General features: G+C 37.2%; 2 protein-coding genes across 3 annotated transcripts; one reads left to right on the plus strand and one right to left on the minus strand.

The window, feature by feature from the left end:
- ttr (transthyretin (prealbumin, amyloidosis type I)) lies at positions 1–3004 on the plus strand. The gene is made up of 4 exons (XM_026232707.1): positions 1–138; positions 1097–1236; positions 2096–2231; positions 2649–3004. The coding sequence occupies exons 1-4, from the start codon at positions 73–75 to the stop codon at positions 2754–2756; spliced, it is 450 nt and encodes a 149-aa protein (XP_026088492.1). The 5' UTR covers positions 1–72; the 3' UTR covers positions 2757–3004.
- Positions 3005–6498: 3494 nt separating this feature from the next.
- LOC113063269 (beta-1,4-galactosyltransferase 6-like) lies at positions 6499–19090 on the minus strand. 2 transcript variants are annotated; one of them, XM_026233528.1, is made up of 9 exons: positions 18347–19090; positions 12094–12210; positions 11251–11364; positions 10526–10647; positions 10308–10424; positions 9961–10148; positions 8512–8634; positions 8220–8321; positions 6499–7061 (listed from the first exon to the last, which is right to left on the minus strand). In XM_026233528.1, the coding sequence occupies exons 1-9, from the start codon at positions 18459–18461 to the stop codon at positions 6914–6916; spliced, it is 1146 nt and encodes a 381-aa protein (XP_026089313.1). In that variant the 5' UTR covers positions 18462–19090; the 3' UTR covers positions 6499–6913. The 2 variants fall into 2 exon arrangements, with proteins under 2 accessions (XP_026089313.1, XP_026089314.1); XM_026233529.1 differs by having other exon boundaries at positions 12094–12184; positions 18347–18483.
- Positions 19091–20580: the final 1490 nt, after the last annotated feature.

Genomic DNA, 20580 nt, shown 5'->3' on the forward strand with positions numbered 1-20580 from the left:
GTCACCTGATGACGGGGTCGGTGGCTGTATAAAGGGCACTTTTGGTGTTAACTTGTGCAGTTGTGCTCTAACATGGCTAAAGCAGTGATTTGTGCGCTTCTTGCATCTCTGTTTGCCTGCTCTAGATCTGCACCAGTGGTAAGTTCAATTACTTGTAAAACAGAAACAAAAGTACTTTGTTGTATCACCCTGCCATTAAATTGCAGAAAACTAGATAATTCTGCTGTGTGAGCATTTTAAATGCTAGAATGACTGAGTGAGGAAAGGCAAAATTGACCAATCTGTATATTTTTTTCACTCTTTTGTCAAAGAAATGCACTGTAGAAGTTTACCCAACTAAGACAGCTTTCGCTTCTGAGAATCACGAAACGGTGAAAAGCGTCCATTATCTGAGAGGTCATACCTGTCAGCCGTAAGCTGTGTATACAGCAAAAAACTTCCAGATTAGATTAGGTTCTTAAGAATAAGAAACCTAGCCAATCAGAACAGCTTTCTGTTTGATTTTGCATGTTCCGGTCTTTGGAGGGGTGAATTTTGGAGAGAGGCTGTGAATTGAACTGAATGAAAACTCTTACAGCACCTTTTATATTTAACTTGGCATTGACACATCTATAAAATGTATATGAAAGCTAAAATGTCTCCTAAATTGGTGCCTTCTGGGTGAGACAAGGTACTTTCTGTTATTTGAGACCAGATATGGGTCACAATGTTATCTGCGCTCTGGCATACTACAAAGTACTGCAGTAAACTCTACAGTAGTCAACATTTGAAGTGGTAAAAAAAGTTCATCTACGTTATCCTAAGACTAGAACGCATTTTAGTTTTAGGTTTCAGGACAATTTGATGAAAGGTTTTGATCTACTTCAAAAGTTTACTAGTGCATACCTAGAAAACACACTGCTGTACGTCCAGGCGGTCACTGACCCAACAAACGGCCCAGAGCTGATACAGCTGCTTCCATTACCTCTGTTTAGAAGTAATACTAATTCCTTACTATAAGGAATATTACAAGTGATTGAGTTTAAGACCAGATCATTTCAAGCACAATTTCCAGTATAAAAAGAGGGCATTTCTATGACAATTGACTGTGTTCCAGGGTTTTCACGGGGGTTCAGATGCTCACTGCCCTTTGACAGTGAAGATCCTGGATGCTGTGAAAGGGACTCCAGCTGGAAACATAGCTCTGGATGTCTATCGCCAAGAACAAGGTGGGACATGGGAAAAGATTGCCAGTGGGTAAGATCACATGACCATCACACTCTATAGAGACTTGATTCAAGTATATAATTATATAAAACATTAATCACATTTCAAATTTTTCATCTCACCTAATTAAATCCCGGTGGACAACTTTAAGCATGAATGCTATCTAGTAATTCAGTATTAATGTTCATTCTGTTTGGGCTCAATGTGACCTCAGCAATGACATTTTGAATCAGAGATTTTATAAAATATTACAGTTTAATGCTTTATTCATTGCACTGTTCATGTTACCCAGGGTCTTTGAGACAATAATGTAGAAAACAGTTCATGAAGGATATTCTAATAAGTATTATCAAAAATCAAATGATGATAAGTCAATAAAGCCAAATATTTACCTGAACTATTAAAAGAGGCAAATGGTTCTCTGGCCAAAATAAATAAATAAAGTTAAAGGTTACAAATTTCAGCTAGTTGCTAAGACATTATTTGTTTAGTTTTTTGAAGTACTGAGCAAAGCAAATAAACTAAAACTGCAACTAAATTACAAAAACTTAAATATTAAAGTAAGAACAGAAAATATATAAATACAATCTAATTAAAATAATATTAACACAAACTATAGTACATTAATGATACAAAAAAACACCTAAATATAATATATATATATATATATATATATTATGCCAGCATTAAAATTGAAACACACACACACATATATATGCGTGTGTGTGTGTGTGTGTGTGCGTGTTTCAGTTTTAATGCTGGCATTAATGTGGTTTTGTCTTTATAGGGCAAACAGCTCGTTTCTCTGTTCTGCATTTCATTTTAGTCGCATCCGCATGGTTCCTCTTAATGTCAGTGTCATAAAGAATGATCTCTTCCTCTCACACAGAAAAGTGGATATAACTGGTGAGGTGCACAACTTGATCACCGAGCAGGAGTTCACTCCCGGCGTGTATCGGGTGGAGTTTGACACTAAATCCTACTGGAAGGCAGAAGGTCGAACACCTTTCCACCAGCTGGCTGATGTAAGTAGCGCTTTGACAGCACTCATATATTCATGAACATTTCATGGTTGCCAAGCCATGGGTTATTGTTGTATCAAGGCTCCAAAACCACAGGACTGCACATAGTCTCCTGACCTGAGACTACTTTGATTGTTTATAACAACTACATACTATACATATGTATAGCAAATATGTGTATATTAAAACCCTAAATGATTGTCTTGGATGTGAACCAAGAGCTATATTAACTGTGGGGAGGTAAATATTTAAGAACCCATATCTTGTTTTCTATAGACACACAGTAATGGACAGTTTTAGATAAGAGCACAGAGCATTCAAGGACAACACATACTGAGCACACATGCACTGACAGACACACAGATATGGTCTCCCAGATATGGTCTGTATTTCTCAGTGGTTCTTTTGCTGTTTTTGCAGGTGGTGTTTGAGGCTCATGCCGAGGGGCATCGTCATTACACTCTGGCTCTTCTTCTGAGCCCCTTCTCTTACACCACAACAGCTGTGGTGGTCAAGGCACACGAGTGACCGCACGCAACAGATCTACATCCACAATCTACACTGAGAAATGACTTTTCATCCAAGGTCCAAGATTAAGAATTTGCCACACCTGCCAATGCCAGATTCATTGCTAAAAATCACGAAGTCAGTATCCTGTAAAAAGTGCTTTACAACATTATGATTTTTAAATGTTTTTGAATGAAAAGTCTCTTATGCTCACCAAAGCTGCATGTATGTGTTCAAAATACATTAAAAGCACTCATTGTGAATTATAACTCTTTTTATTTCATATTTATATATATATATATATTATATATATATATATATATATATATATATATATATATATATATATATATATATATACACACACATATAGTTTTCTTGTATTCTGAAATTCTGTTCTAAAATCATTGGTAACACTTTAAAATATTATGCATTTTTTATGCAAGTTTTTATGCATTAATAATGCCTTGATGGTGACCAGTTAGAATACATTATGTACATTACAATACAAACACAAATATCTATTTATTGTTACACCTTTTAAAAAGTATAATGCATTAAACATGATAAACAAATCTTTACATATTATAATGCATTTTGCATGTACATCCAAAATGATGAATGCCTTTATAATGCATTATAAATAAAGGCTTTAATTCATTCATTTGTATGGTATATGTAGGATATCTGAATCACACACTAAATCGCATCATCAAGAATCTGACAGTTATTCACTTTCGACTTAAACCATGCGTTATGCTAAAGTTATTCACCAAAGCCAGTTTTTACTTAATTTTGGACCTTTGTTATACCTGCTGTCCCTCAGACCAATTAAAGAGATCAGACTCTGAATAGGTTTTCAACTATAAAGTCTTTTAATGATCATTACAGAGCGAGACGCAGTGAATAGACTGGTTCAACAACAAAAACAAAAAATCTGGAACCAGGATTTAACATGTCAGTCAAAGCAGCTGGCATCTCAAGACATTCTGCTTCTCATACTGGTGTTACAGTTAAAGTGGACCCTCAAACACAGAAGATCCTCATGTTTTTCAGTTCCCATTCAACAACCAGCAGACATTTCAGTTTTGAAGTCACAGCTCCAGTTTGAAATAAAAGACTGAGTAAAAGAAACCGTAAATGCGCACCCATTTTAATTTTTAAACACCATCCACACGCACCCCACTGCACATCTCAACAAACAATGCCAAAGTGAAGAGGAAAAAAATAAAAAAATCAAGGCACAAATATGAATAATACTGCAACAATGTAACACTCTACACATTACAGATCTGTAATGGTAAATAAATCATCTCTTAAAATTATCTATCTATTATTTCTTCTGATATTTTCAGAGCTGGGCAGGATGAGGCAGCTATGAGAGGGGTGAAAAATGAGATCAGAAGGAATCTAAATTAGCAGACAGAACTGAACAAAGCTTCCTTAAAAGCTACGACTGACTAACCACAAGATCCAGACACACCAGAGCAGTCTCACCGATATGTTTCACATTAAAAAAAAAACAACAACAACAGCACACACTCTTCATTTCAGGAACATTACACATCACAAAAAAAAAGGGAAAGGAAAAAAAAATGTAACATTCAGTTTTCATATTGCAAACCACCTTACTTTAAGAACAATGTATAACTTTCAGTCCCAATCTTTTTTTTTTCTTTTTTTTTTTTTTACAAATAAAACTTGTTGTCCTGCAAAAGCTAGTGATTAATTCGTAACAGGCCTATCTGATTGCAGCATAAGACTAATCGGTACTCCATTAAAGTGCCTGCAGAAGCAGAAAACAGTGCACTGTGGAGGCGGAATGACACTCATTTATTTGAGCATTTTGGAAACTAGTGCTCACAAGTCACACTTCTCTCTTCAAAAGCCTACACCTGGTCTAAAATGCCTCTCTTTTTAAATTAAACGACACCTATCAAGCGTTTATATCTCTCCGGCTGCTTCAACACAAACACAGGGCAGAAACCAACTGCTTGCCGCCAACTTTGCTTACGTTAATTTGTTGGCCCTGTGCGGTGGAAATGGGAGATGAGGGTTTTTTTTTGTTGTTGTGTTTCACGTCATTCTACAGCAATCCTCTCACACTGGACTGCACGTGAATGTGACACCACATATATACAAACTCACTTGAACACACAGTGTGCGACTGGATCGAAAAGTTTAGATTGAGCAGATGTCCTAAAGCTACATTTCAATATACGATGCTGAAAGATGAGAAGAGCGAAAGGGACGAGGAAGAGGAAAGGCATACTTTGGCAGGAGTAGCCTCCATATCATATTCAGTGTATTATATGAAAGCATTCATTGATTTCTAGTCTGAATTGGTCAAATGGTTTTTTTTTTTTTACCCCGTAACCACAGTAAACAGTTCTTTTCAGATCCAACTGTAAGACTGAGACTGTAAACAACAGACTGGGCACTGGAGATCACGTCAGGGACACCATCAATGGAAGGAGACCCTACTAGTGTTAAGACGTCATCCACTCAGAGAAAAAGACAAAGCTATCGGACGACCAAAGAGAAGCCGCACCTCAGAGACACGCAGATGGAAAGAGCCTACAAAAACACTTGAAACAGGCGCAGTGAAGCATTTCCGTGAACTGTGAGTGTGTTTCAACTTCAAGTGCAGACACAATATCGCCCTCAATGAGTAATTCTCTGAATGGACATACACACAGAGAGAGACCGCATGAGAGGATATGAAACAGCAGTTTTAGGACATGTATATAAGTTAAATTATACACAAAAATTTAATGCATCATGTTATGTCGACGACTCCCAAAAATTTAAATTACAGACAAAAGGCAAACATGAACCAACAAAAAGGTTTCCAACAGCTTGTAATGCTCGAAACTTTAACAGCATAAAGTCGTCATGGCCCAAGTGTACTCCGGATGCCATTCAAGAGCAACATCGCTCTCTCATCTTGGCCTTATCGGAGCGCAACGTCACCCCGTCCTTCACCACACACACACAAACAGACAAAAACACACAGGTTGAGACACACACCAAACCCTGCGAAGGGCGTTTTGACTTTAGCAGCTGCTAACCCGACTGACCACAAGGTCTTCCTGCGAACGAATTCTCGTAAACACCTCGCTATCGTTTCAATCACATACGCTTTCACCACCATGGAGTGCACTTCAAGAGCGAGACATGAGAATGATTATGCTATTAACTAAAAAAAAACAACAACAACAACAAAAAAACACATTCAATAGGACTAAAAGTAAAAGTTTAAGAAACAATATATTCGCGTAACAAAAAATAAATGAAGGCATGCAGCATGTAATGATATCTGTATGTCATATTCGATTCATTTTACTGCAATCTATAGTCATCACTGATATTTTTTGCCCATCGGTCATGTTTCCCAATCCCAATGTTTTTAACATAAATCGCAAAACAAATAGCTGCCAAAAAAGAGTGTTTCCACTGGAATAACAGGCGTCTTTTGGTGGACAAAGCTAAAGCATAGTTAAAAATGCCATATTTTTACATGGGTGAGTCCGGGTCATGCATGCAACTTGTCACAGCCTTCCCTATAGCCATGGGATTTGAGAAAACACAACCCATAACACTCCACCAAGGTGAAATGTACATCGTAATACAGGAACAAAACTATTTAAAATACATCCATTTAAACTGCATTGACGTCTTCTAAACAGTTGTCCGTTTTAAAAAACAACAACAGATATGTATAAAAAAAATGATGAAAAAATGAAAAAAAAAAGAAAAAATGACTAACAGAACTAGACAAAACGTCTCTTGGCATCAAGAGTGCTGCTGCAATGTAAAACCAAGCTTTCTACAATGTAAGCACAGATGACTGGATCTAAAGTGTTTGATAGCCTACAAAATTCAGTTAAGGCTTCGCAGTAAACATCTGATTTGTTGACGCTGGCACTCCCCACCTTTTTTTGAAATGTGCTGTGATCGGATTCGTTAAAGCCAGCATGGACATAGGAACATGCAATTAAACGCGCGCAGTCACGCTAATACACTTTCACAGATATGATCCAGTACATACGTACACACACACGCAACTAGCTGTGCATTAGACAGGCCTTTGCCCTTCTCGATTCTGTTTTAAGGGCATTCGGCATCAATACATCACATTTTTTGACTCAGGGGTAGGGGGTGGGGGTCACAGCCTGTCAGTATTCTGCTATGGGGGCCAGCTCAGGATCCAGATTGACCGTGATGTTCTTATACAGGCTGCTCAGAGAGATCTCCGGAGAGTACTGCAGATTGTTCAAGCCGTCCAGATGCTGGCGTTCTTTAGAGTACCGCAGCAACTTATACCTGAGGGGAGGGCGAGATGAACCCGGGGTTAGTCGTCCTTGAGATAATCTGATACAATATGCAATGCAAATATGTTTTTGTCACACGTAGGTCAATCCACCCTGGGTTACACAGAAACAGATTAATACAACTTTTGTTTAAGGTCAGGTCAAGCATAAGCGGGTCAGAGGTAAAGACTGAACAGTGCAGTGCAAAGAAAGCACCATTTTCCACCCTGCAATGGAGACTGAGGAAGAAGGAGGTCTAATTAATGTTTCCTTCACAAAGTGCTTATAAGAACAAAAAGGGGCTTCCTCGGTGTGGTCGACCGGACAAACCCCCAAGCGTGTAGTTCCTGTTTTTTATTTATATTGGCTTTCCTACTAGTGCTGGTTCTGGCACTGGAAAAAACACTTAGAGAGAAGCAATCGCACTGAATGAATTACCTTGAGAAATAACATTTGGATTGACAGTGCAGCTGCAATTAATAGTAAATCTAGCCGTCAAATATTTAAACGAAAATCTTAAGTTGGCACAAAAATAAATATAATGGAAAGGTTTACTTTAAAAACAAATGGAAAATACTTCTTAAATTAAGAATTATATCTAATAAATCAAATAGATTTTATTTCAATGCATGTACAAAAAAAGGCCAATATTTGGGACACAATTTGGTATTATTATTCAACATTACACTACAGTTCAAAAGTTTGTGGGTAGGATTTTTATTTATATATATATATATATATATATATATATATATATATATATATATATATATATATATATATATATATATATATATATATATATATATATATCTTTCTTTTTAAAACAAGGATGCATTTATTTGATTAAAAAGAGTGACAACCTTCAGACATCATTCAAATAAGCTGAAATGAAAACAATAAAAAGTTAATTAAATGCTTCATATTTTGTGGAAATCATACTATAATTTGCAGGATTATTTGATGAATAGTTCAATGGAATATATTTGTCTAACAAAGTAAGAATCTTTATCATCACTTTGGGTCAATTTAATGGACCACTGCTCATTAAAATTATTAATTTCTTTAAAAAAAAAAAAAAACGAACGGCAATGTACATTAGTTAATATATTAGTACGAATTTTTGCATGTATGACCCACCCCTAGAGTACATGTATGTGTGCACACTGACCTCCCCAGGAACTGCACCTCTCCTCTGTGGTGATGGGGGATAGATTTGTATTTCCCAATATCACCTTCTGGCCTGGTCACATTGAAACCTGCGTAATGAACCCTGAGAACAAGAAACCCACACACACACACACATTTGTGTTACACATACATCTATTGGTTTATGGTAACATACTTCAGTCGCACACAGCATCGGTTCAACGGTGAAGCAACAACTGTTAATAAATAGTTATGAAATACTTGTTATGCTGGTCTTAGGAATACACACATACTACTAATTAAACATAACTGACCTGTTCCAGAGGTCATCGTCCTCTCCGCCCCAGCCCCAGAATGCATTAGGAAAGCCATTGATCTTGAGGAATTGTTTGACAGTAAGTCCACTGACTCCACCAAAAAACTCATTATACGGAAGACTGAAAACACAAACACTCAACACTTAGCAAACTAATGATAATAATAATAATTATAATAATAAAATAAAAAACACACAAGGAAAGGGGGAAAAGAAAAAGAAAAAAAAACAACAAACCTTACCATCAGGATTCACTTGAAAGCAATAGGCAAAATAAAAAAAGTATTTTAATAGTACAGACTGTCTGACTACTTCACAAGGAGATAAGGAGATACAATACATAATTACGTCTTTACAGTCCGCGCAAAGCAGTTTTGGTTTCTTCAACCAAAAATAAACAAACGTCCTTTCGAACTCAACCAAAGCTGCACCTCGGGGTCTTTAATCAGTCCTTGGTCACTACCTCAAACACTTTTATGAAGCAATCAGAGCTGTGTTTATACTTTATTACACTAATGAAATAATCTGCATAACAAAAAGCCCTAAAATCTGCATGTCCCTAAATACTTTCAGTCCCACCTAACACGTGACATGCCAAAAAAATAATACAATTATGAACCGCACCCTCAGACTTGACCTTAAGGTTCTGTAAGACTGTAAAGTTAGGTTTGTTAAAGCCCATCAAAATGGTTTAGACAGATCGTATGGATTGGATGAATGAAGAAATGGAAATGTTACAACATTTCTTTGAAATGTAAAAAAAGAAAAAGGGACTCAAATATGGCATGAAAGCATCAATCGAATTTACCCTGAATATTCAAAAGCACAAGTAAGTAAATGTATTTTAGCAAGCAGCAAGATTGTTCACAAGTTCATGTCTTGTGATAAAATCGGACTAAGAGGAAAACCACCACCACCACCACCACAAAATGACACTGTCCGTTAGAGTGAGAAACTATTTTAACACTTTTTTTGGTGGCGTTAAATGTTTGGCTTTAAACATTCCTGACTATATTCAATAGGTTTTTGAAACGTATGCAAGTTTTAGTTGAATAAATTTTTCTCTTTTGTTCAGTGAATAGGTTCATTTTAGATTAAACTAGAAAGATAGTACCTCACAAACACTCCAACCAACTAACCAAACACAGGTTACATAAGATCTGCAAGGGTCTACAGGCGGTGGATAACATCATAACAGTTTACACACACACAACCTAAACATGGCAATGTGTGCTCTCTAACACTAAACTCGTTTAAAACACAAGCCTCAACAACACACACTTTGAAAACAAACTGAACTCAACTTAGCTGCATTCAAAATCTGGAACACCAAGTGCTGGGCGATAAAGCAAATAAAAATTCAACAATCAGGAAAATTACAAAAAGGGAGGGTAAATTAATGAAATAAAAAGAGTGCTTTCTGCATCAGAATGTCCTGATAACTTACATGTACATGTACTTGTCAAGCTTGGCGGCGAAGTGTCGAGGCATCTGACCACAACCGTAATAATTACGGTCGTTTTCTGGGATGTGATCGACGTCGTGAAACACCACACAGTCCCAGTCCAGGTCTTTCATGGCCTCTTTAAAGCCCACGTTAAACAGCATGGCACGGTTAAACGGCTGAGTACCCGTCTGCAAGAACAAACATATGATTGAAAAAAAATATATGATTGTTGATTGATTTTCTCAATCATCAGTACAAGATACTAGCACTCTGAGGTCAAATACAAACTACTAAAGTAGACCATCAGTGGATGGCTGTATTGCATCCAAACAGTGTACGTGGCACACCTGTTCAATGACATAAAAGGCAAACTGCAAGCGTTGGCGTTGGAGCATAGGGGCGAGGTGCTGAAAGAGAATGGGAAGATGCTCATGGCGATTCCTAAATGGAATTAATATGGCCACCTGAAAGAGAGCAAGAGAGAAAACCACAAAACCAGTCATGCAGATGTCCTGAATGACCTTTTTGTTTAATAAATGTAGACCTAACTGTGACTGTGACACACCTTCCAGCGTGGTTTGCAATCTTTGGGCTTCCAGTGGCCTCCAAATCGAACATCCAGATTTTTGAGCCTCAGTTCGCTTTCCTCCAAAGGAACCTCTGTCATGTTCACTTCCATCTGACCCTCTGCAAGGAAATACAACAGCAAGAAACTAAGCAAACACAGGTGTTACTTGCAAAGATTGAGAATATTTTTATTTTTTTGCAAAGCTGAAAAAGCTCTATATCAGTAAGACTTTTTTTTTCTTTTGAATGAAAAGTGTGAAGACCAGACAAAGGAAAACAAGAAGGTTTTGACACCCAATATGATGGGTGTGCCTCACACATTGACGCGTGAGATACAAAGCATTTTAAACCCGAGAGGTCTAGAAGTCTGAGAAGTCTAGCTAATTGGATGGAGAGATTTTAAAGAGGCAACATGCAACAAACAAAGGGCGTTTTATGTTGCCTTTTAAGACTCTTTAAAATGCTTTCTTTTGGCCAAAAGCAAAAATGGGCATCAGATTTATCCTTCACAGGAAAGCCAATACCATAATGCACTGAAAATAAAATAAAATTGACAGCGAGTGAAAATGTCTAGACATATTACATTCATCATGCTGTCATCGACATGTGACCTACAAACATCAGTTGCGCCTCTTCACTGACATTCACAACTTCTCTCCTATGGCCTCATGGGACATTAGAGTAAAAATCAAGTCAAATAAACCACTGCACTGTTTGACTTACTCATAGAAGGTAACCTTTCAGGACAGGGCAGGTTCTGAGCATATGTGAAGTTCTCAGGGAGGTATGTGGTTGGCTGAGCGATGTACTCACTAGAGTTATTTCCATCTGGATAATCTGTTACAGTACAAAACAGACAGACATACATTAAAGTCAATGTGAATTGCTATTCCCAGTTCATTTTCATAGTTTAAATAAATTTTCAGTGAAATGGTATTCAATGAGAAATAATGTGAGATGGCACTTGATTTTATCCACTGGGAATTAATGGACTGTGATAAAAAGGAGTGAAGCCAGACTGAATGAGAGCATCTAAATAGCTCTTTGGCTATTGGTTAAGATCATTTATCAGACTGTACAGTGACAGTCTATGACAACAGAGAATTGTTGTTTTAGAAGAATACCAAGTTATTACGTTTATTTATTTATTTTTTTGTAGTGGAACAACATTGATGAATGGTTCACAGGGAGACCAGGGATATTCATTAAGAGAGAAAATAAGGTTAAATTGATTTCACATTTACTTTGAAGCCAAGAAACATGATCTATTAAGCCGAAAGTCGACTTCCATTCCCGGCTCATAAACAGTCAGCATGGTATAATTTCTGTCATGATTTTCATTGATTTTTCTATCCGTGTGGACATTAGTGCTCTTAAAACCAATATTCCACTTGGTAGTGGCACTCATGTGCATCCACACTTACAGTTAACGGTGTACACTTTGGAAGAACTTGCATAATCAGCGGTGTGCTACATAAAGTGAAAAGTTAAGTATACCCTTTGCAATAGTGTTTAGTTCAAAGATCAGTCTGGTCAATGTTAAGATGAAGAGACATTCACGCTTACCTGTGCCGTTAAAAGTACTGTTCTTATTGGTGTATTGCCTGATCATGTGACCAATTGTTCGCACATTGTCTCGTAGCATGATACCCTGAGCCTGCACCATAAAGAAATATGTGTTGACTGAAACAAAGAAAGGGAAAGAGAGGTGTAATGAATTTCCCAAATGACACAGGGAAACAAAACGGAGGGTAATAGTACATGATCAAATATGTAATAATCATAACAGAATTTTGCACACGGTTAAACAACGGTAACACAGCCAAATTGAACACTTTTGTTTTGTTTCTCTTCCTCTCACAGAAAAGCTCTTCAGAGCAGCATTGTGAGAAAATGGCAAATGTTGAAACTACAAGCTCCTATCATTGTAAGCATCAATGGCGGTCTGTGGTTTAGTCTCAGTTCTTGTCGGTGTAATGCAGTTTTAATTTAACTAATACACCAAGGTTTTGTCAGCATGAATTGTCAGCAACTATAAGTTTGAAGAGAAGTCTGTACCGAGCTTCATATCCTCTGAAGAGAAAACCTATATAAGCACATTATTGTAAACCCCATGACATCAGTGTAGAATCTAAATGAGAAAACGATCTTTGGGTTATTGCATGAAGAAGACAAGCTTTAAACATATATACATGAGTAACAAGGTATAAAAACACAAATCTGTTGTTCCCGCATAAACATTCTAGTGACTGCATTAGACGCCATTTGAATATTTTCACATTATCAACACTGGCCATCACTGTAACTACAAATTAACTGAAATAAGACTGAAATGTGAGGGTAAATGTCCAGTCTTTTTTTTCCAGAGTTTTTTTTTTCTGCGTAAAATTAAAACATTAATTTTATCAAAAATCTGCGTCTATTCTATTTAAATTGTATTTTGAATATATATAAAATGAAATAAATATGTCAAAAGTGGCCAAAAGTATATCCACCACCACATTTTTGCTGGTTTACAATTTCATTTCAAAACCCATAAGAATTATTAAGGAGTTTTCCCCCTTTGGCTTCTATAACAGCTTCTACTCTTCTGTTGAAATGTGGATGGAGGGATCAGTTCTCTTTCTGAAAGGTCATACATTGATGTTGGGAAATGGGGTCTAGCTTACAGTTCCAAATGAGATTCAATGGGATTGAGGTCTGGGCTTTGAGTTCATTTACATTTATGAATGATTTCTTTATAGACCTCACTTGCATAAGAGCATCCTCATGCTCAAAACCAAAACTCCTCTTACACTATAAATGGACGACAGAAATTGTGAATTATAACAGTGTCTACATGTAGTGTCTAACTCATCAGCATTAACATATTGCAAAACCTGGAAATGAAAAAAAAAAAGGTTTATTTATAGGTCATATATTTGCGGTGTAGAAACTACAGCACATCAAGTAGATTCCCAATACTGATACAAATCTTCAAACTAGAATATAAACAGCAGTCATTTATGGCAGAAAAAAAAGTAACTCCAAGCCTATGGGAAAAAAACACATTGGTTCTTCCTAACTGCCCAGAGCTCTTCACACATTAGACACAGTCCAGTGAAGGCCGGTCAAACAATGGTGAAGAAAAAAACATTAACTCCCTTGGGCGTACAAACACAGCAAGAGCTATTAAACAGGACATGTCTTGTTTCCTTTTTTTTTCAGTGATCATTTTCCAGGATATTTTTAATTTAATTACAGCGACAATAAGACTATACCCTAAAGCAATATATTCTTCTCCAGAAGTCTTTAAAAGCATAGTTAATGGCTACAACTTAAAGGGGTCATATGATGTGATTTCATTTTTTTTTTTTTTTGGGAGTGGTACAAGCTCTTGGTGCATAAACAAGATCTGTAAAGTTGCAAAGTTTCAAATTAAAAAATATATTCTTAATCAACAAGTTAAAACTCGTCCACGCCCTCCTAAAACACCTAGTTTAAAAACACCGCCAAGTCTACGTCACGATGTGGGAAGATTTGCATAATGCCGCCCAAGGGTTCACACAAAGAAAGAAGGCGTAACTTTAATTCTCGCTGTAGTCTTCTTGTTGCCGTGCCGCCATGTTGTGGAGATCCTTGTGAAAGCGAAACTAGAACTAGAAATCAGAAATCACAACTAGAAATCAGAGGTTAAGTTGTATTTACAACACTGTTCCAGAACAGTTCAACCTAAATAACTGATGTGTACAGTAGGGCTGTCACCTTTAGGTTTGATCAGACCAACCAAAAAAGGTTTCAAAAATGAAAATGGGGAATCGATTTTAACCAAATATGTACACTATTAATTTTAAAATAATTAAACAATTAAAAAATATAGATGTAACAAAACTCACAAACAAGCAGAAAAAGAAAATAAAGAAAACTGAAAGTGCAGTATGCCTTCCGAGAGCTAGACAGAAAATACCAGCAATTTTACGCTCCTGTAAGACCCAGTGACGTAGAAAGCGACCGTTCACACCAAACGCGAATAGAGAGTGTCTGGCGCGAATGATTTCAGTATTAGTCAGTGTAAAGATGCGTTTACACGCGTATTGAGGTCTCGACGAGTTATGAGTTATGAAAAGGACCATTGCAAGCTGACAGCGACCGGCTTTTGTGATGGAAAATTGGCAGTAATACGCAGCTGTACCTGAGTGTCCCTGGGACATCAGTGCTGTCAGAGCGTGTCTTCTCAACAGCTGGACATATAGTGAATAAAAAACGCTCTGCTCTGGACTCGAAAATGTTGATCGACTTGTTTTCCTGTCCAATAAATTTGTAATGGCCTTATTTTGTGCCTTTTTGCGCATTATAATATGCCTGCCTAGTGTCGGTAACGTTCAATAAAAAAAAAAAAACATACATGGCCTGTTTCTCAAGTCAAGAAACTTCATGCCAATAAATAAGAAATATTGCTGATTTGTGTGTTTCCAGTGCTCTCTTTAAGTTTGTCCGTTATTTGACGTTGAAAAAGGAAACCTTTTTTTATTTTTTAGACATGGAAAATCGATTTTACAATCGATTCAATGAACACTTATGTCTTAAAAATCGAAAATGATTTTTTCACAAAAGTGACAGCCCTAGTGTACAGTGCATTTTAAGAAGCACTGTTTCCTGAACCTGTGAGAGTAAACTACAATGCAGTCTGTAAGTACGTTTTCATATGTAAAGGATTTGCCACTGATGATTCAAACGCGAGTTTTGAGCAGTGTAGAGTAGAGCTTGTTGTCTGTCGTTTCTCCAATCACAAATGCAGACATGGTTTTGTTTACGTGGCACGATGCAACACAACGCGTAAAAAGACAGTATAAGTCAGTGGTTCTCTATTACAGTCCTCGCGGCCCCCTGCTCTGCACATTTTGTATATTTCTTATATCGCTTCAGACATTTGTTCTATTAGAACTTAAGTGCACTGCGAGGTGGATATCACAGGATATTCTGCTATGATTCCAGTTCGAAGTGAACGTATTTGTTCTATTCAAAGTGCATTGAACTGTGCGAGACATTAATCAAAATGTTATTAATTTACAGAGGTATATGATGTGACGTTTGTCCTTGTGAAGACGTTGCGCAGTCCAAATTCATGAATGAATGTTCTGAAGTGAGGTAAACTTTAGGGATGCACCGGTCGACCGGCCATAAATCGGAACCGGCCGGTTTTTGCTTAAAATACGCGATCGGCAATCGGCCGTTTTTTTTGTCTTTTTCCGGGAAGTGTGCTCGTGTGCACAGACCACATTGTAATCGTTCGCTATGTCATTTGTGTGGAAGTATTTCGAAATCTGTGTGCAGGACACAGCCAGCCGATCAGCACTGGAAGTGCAGAGCTACATGTCTGAGGCACAGATAGCAGGAAGCGATCAGCCGTTGGTGTACTGGCGCACAAATAAGAGCCTTTCCTGCGCACTGAAGCTGCAAAAGCCTGAACACGCATGGACCGCGAAGAGATGTTCAGCTCAACTTCTCACGTGTTGGATGAAAAACAAAACGGACTAAACTGTGACAAAACTGAAATGTTTTTTTTTATTTTTTTATTAGAACTTGCATACACGTTTGAAAAGAAATAAACATCAGTTCTGCAATAGGATGATTGTTTTTATTTTACCTTAAAATCGCATGCTGTAGCACACTGACAAAAAGTGTTTCATTCATCCAAATAAAACATTTTAGGGTAATGATTCACATCTATATTTTTTTTAGTTGAGACAATAAGTTATTTATTTTTCATTGGCTCGAGTAAAAAAATATAGATTATATATAACATTATATAATATAATATAAACATTATTTGATTTTAACATTTTGGAAAATGTATATAGCATACTTTTTTTTTTTTTTACTTTTATTTAAAACCAAATTTAAAAACTAAAATACTGAATGCTGATTAAGAAACATGTTATTGAATGTGTGTTGATTGTGTTGTTTGGATTATAGAACTATGCAGTTGCCTTTAATTTCACATGGTTACAGTTAATCTTTTAATTTAAGGCCAGTTCAATGTAGTTTCAACCCAATTCAAAAACAAAAGCTAAATGCTGATGTCTGTACCATCTATTTTTGTACTGAATGTAGGATACTTATTGTGCAGTCGGTATCGGAATCGGACAGTTTGCTTGAAAAAACTCGGTATCGGAATCGGCCATGAAAAATCATGATCGGTGCATCCCTAGTAAACTTCAATAGACTTCCCCTGCTCAGGGAGTAGGGATCAATGAACACATGTGACCATGTCAATCGGGACACAGTTCATACAGGTGAAACAGGTGTGTTAACAAAGAGAGACATGCAAAATATGCAGAGCTGGGGGGCGCAAGGACTGGAATTGAGAACAGTTGGTATTCTCAGTATAATCTGTAATTACGTCCCCACTGGATGCCTCGTATTTAATGGGCTTTAATGTTTTTGTCTCAGCGCTCCAGGACACACGGCATCATAGTATGTTAAGGGGCATAACATTTCCGTCACACGTTTTAGGTATTCAGCCAATCACAAAGCACTAGATAGTTGCCCAATCAGTGCACACCTTGCTTTTCAGACCGATGAGCTTTGTAAAAATCAACACGTTTCAGAAAGGTGGTGCACATAGGAGAAACAATAATGTACATTATGTGGAAAATAATCTATTTTTTTAAAACTTAAACTGCATAAACCCATGTAATTACACCAAATTATTTGCAACACCATATGACCCCTTAACCAACAAAATCAGCTTTTAATATGAGCTCTTAATCATACGTTACAATAAATGATTTTCACAACTAATATCAGTACCTTATTTTGTCAAACTTCTCTAGGGACAACAACAGTCTTGCTGAAAGTTAAATATTACAGCTAGTTATAAGCAGCAATTGTGTAGACATTGTTAAGCAAGTCACGACAAACTGAAAAACGGGTTAAGACACTTTTGTGCAAGCATCCCAATACAAGAGAGTACACTTTTACATCTGTTTAACACTTTGTAGTAATGCCAAATAAACCATATTACTTTTAAATACGTTTTATATCAAGTCTTTTTTTTTATCAACATTTGTGCACAATAACATCACATTCAGCTCTTAAGTATATTATTTACATAATAAAAACTGGTGGTTTTCACAAGGGTGAAATATAAGCTAGAATAGTATTTGTATTTCAAAATATTGCATATAAATTGTATACTTATTTTTTATTAGAATTTGGACACCATATAAAATATAAATGTAACGCGGTATGTTTCTCAACAAATACTATTTTGCTTTATAGCAAACATGCTAATGAGAAACCATAGCGGTTTACTATATTCATACTACACATAAACTGTTGTAAATAAAGCTGGAGGAGAAATACACGTACTGGAGTCATGGGGTTTATGGTAAGTTATATAGATTAAAAAAAAGAGCCAACTGAGATTTCTCTCAACGCTTTAACAGCCAATAATTACCTAAACTTACACAAAACCGTTGTCGGCTAAGGACGGTTTAAAACAACCAAAATACCATTTAATGTTGTCAAAGGCCAAATCTGATTGAATTGTGAGCTCTAACACAAAGGCTTTGTCCTATATCTTACTGAGCCGCCTAACTAGACAGCACTTTTGGTCATTACAGACGAGTGTAGCGTTTCTGACCATCACAGTACAACAATGGCTGTTTAATTAGGCAGCTCACTGGGGTTTTAAACACAATAGGTCACTAGTGCTTGTTTGGGAGCTGATGGTCAGTGTCTGGAGTCAGTGATGAATGAAACACGATTAACCCGCGTGTTTTATCGCATCACGCCCACGCGAGACACACGAGTTATCAGACGCGCTTAACGTTACCTATTCCGGGAGCCGCATAGATGAAGTAGAGGCAGGTCGTGGACATGGAGAAGAAAAAGATGAAGGCCATTAAGGAGCGGTTGGACAACCGCATCAGCCGCCTCCACTTCCACATTTTGTCTCGGCTACTAGCTGTCCGTCACTCCCATAAAAACACTCAGATCGGAGAAAAGAGACGCTGTGTGAAGCGGTGACGCGGACATCCGTGGGAAATAGGGTGTTAAATCAGTGTGCTGGTGAAGTCCGCATCGTTCATTCAACTGGATGCAAGGCCACAGTGCGCGCGCGCTCACTCAACAAAGTCAAGAAATTTCCAGATCAGAAATTAAATAAATAATAAACCGTGCTACATCAGACGGCGTCCGGGCTTGGGTTGAGGTCTACGCGATACATTGTGTTCGGTGCAGCTGCTGGTTTAGTGTTCCGGATGCGTCTAGGGAGCGCAGACACGCCTGATGGTGTTGATGTTTTGGAAACGATAAAGAGAGTGAAAGTGGTGTTGATGAGGGACCTGCCCTTCCTCCCTCGTCCCCCTCTCGGTGGAAAATCCCCCCACACTCCTGCGATCGGTCCTCCAACACGACTGCGTGAAAAGGCGCAGGATCCGCAGAGGAAACCGCGGTGTCCGGGTTGGGAGTGGGAGAGACGAGCGAAACGTAACGGATCGACCGGGACTCCTTCGATTTCGGTCCTGTCGGTGCAGGTGCAGATACCGTTTCCGGTAGGCGTGACCTACAAAATGGCTGCCGGTGAGAGGCGTCGTCATGGTTTACGCTTGAGGAATGTTTTCAAAATATAAGTCTCAACGACTGAGCGAAGAAATGCTGTACATATCCAACATTAAGTAATACATAAAAAAACCTAATTAATTTACAACATAAGAAAGACACCAAAGTATTTTTTTTTACCACTGACAGAGGTTTTTAACATTAATTATTGGCTGGTTTCAGCGTAATTTTGATAAACTACTTGCTATGAAACTATTTTAGTCATCTATTAATAATGTACAACAATTGCACAGATTTTTTTTTTTTTTTTTTTTTTTTAGTATTTATATAAACAATATACATTGGCGTAGCAACTGGGGAAAAGGGGGTCAGAGTGCATAGGGCCCAGAGGCAGAGAGGGGCCCGACTGTAGATGCAAAAACCAAGTAGGGGCTGTCAGTTGGATAATAATTGCTTTTGAGCTAATTTTTTCCAGCTTAAGACAGACTTTTATTAACAATCACACATCCCCAACAATATTTAAAACTACCTGCCCATACACAATTCCATGAAGAATTTGTTTTCAGGGTTGTTGTAGGTTTTGTTAAAAAATCTAAAGCTGGAAAGCATTTGATCAAATGTGATTACTTTACTCATAGCCTTATGGTCTTTTTATTTGTATGCATATAAACTGTATGTGGCCGGAAACAGTACATACACACTTTATTGGTCCAATAAAGTTGATTCTCATATTTATAATTTCAATATTTATGTATTATTTTTTAATCCACCTTATTTTGCAATGCGGAAGTTATTTGAACGTTCCAGACTTCTGATTCATTAGCCACAATACAGGAAAGAACTTAAAAAAATAAGTGAAGTAAACAGCACAACTGTGAGAGTTTTCTTTTCAGCTCCTTCCGTGACTGCAGAAGCATTTGGCAGGAATTTGCCTTGGACCAGCAAATTCGGTAAGACATGGAACAGGTTACCTTTGGACACCTTGGGGTTATATGTACAGGTGTTTATCAGTGCTACAGACCCCCAGGGAAACTTGTGAAGCGGAACAAGCTTTCATCAAACAAGCTTCATTGGTTTATAACAACCACACCCTACCCCAGCTTTTAATTATATATTTATATATTTTATAATATTAATAATCGTTATTCACTGTTCACACCTGCTATAAACCTTGAACAAATCAAATGCACTATTTTGCAATACTAAATGACATAAACTGAGAAGTGAAATGGTGTCCTGTTGTTCTTGCTTTTGTTAAGAGTGTTACTATTTTCTGTCACTGACTGCATGCAATGTATATAGTTACACTATTGAATCAGCATTAATTTCTGGGTGGTATCTTAAATAAAAAATAATCTATAATCTATTGTATGATATTTGTGATATAATATGATACTAAAATTGTATTAATTAAATGTCACACCATGTTTCATAAGCCAAAGGGGCCTTAATGAAATTATCACTTGACAATAAAGGATATATATATAGACATTGATAATGAAGTTT

This window comes from Carassius auratus, chromosome 45 (assembly GCF_003368295.1).
Source record: "Carassius auratus strain Wakin chromosome 45, ASM336829v1, whole genome shotgun sequence".
Taxonomy (NCBI): Eukaryota; Metazoa; Chordata; class Actinopteri; order Cypriniformes; family Cyprinidae; genus Carassius; species Carassius auratus.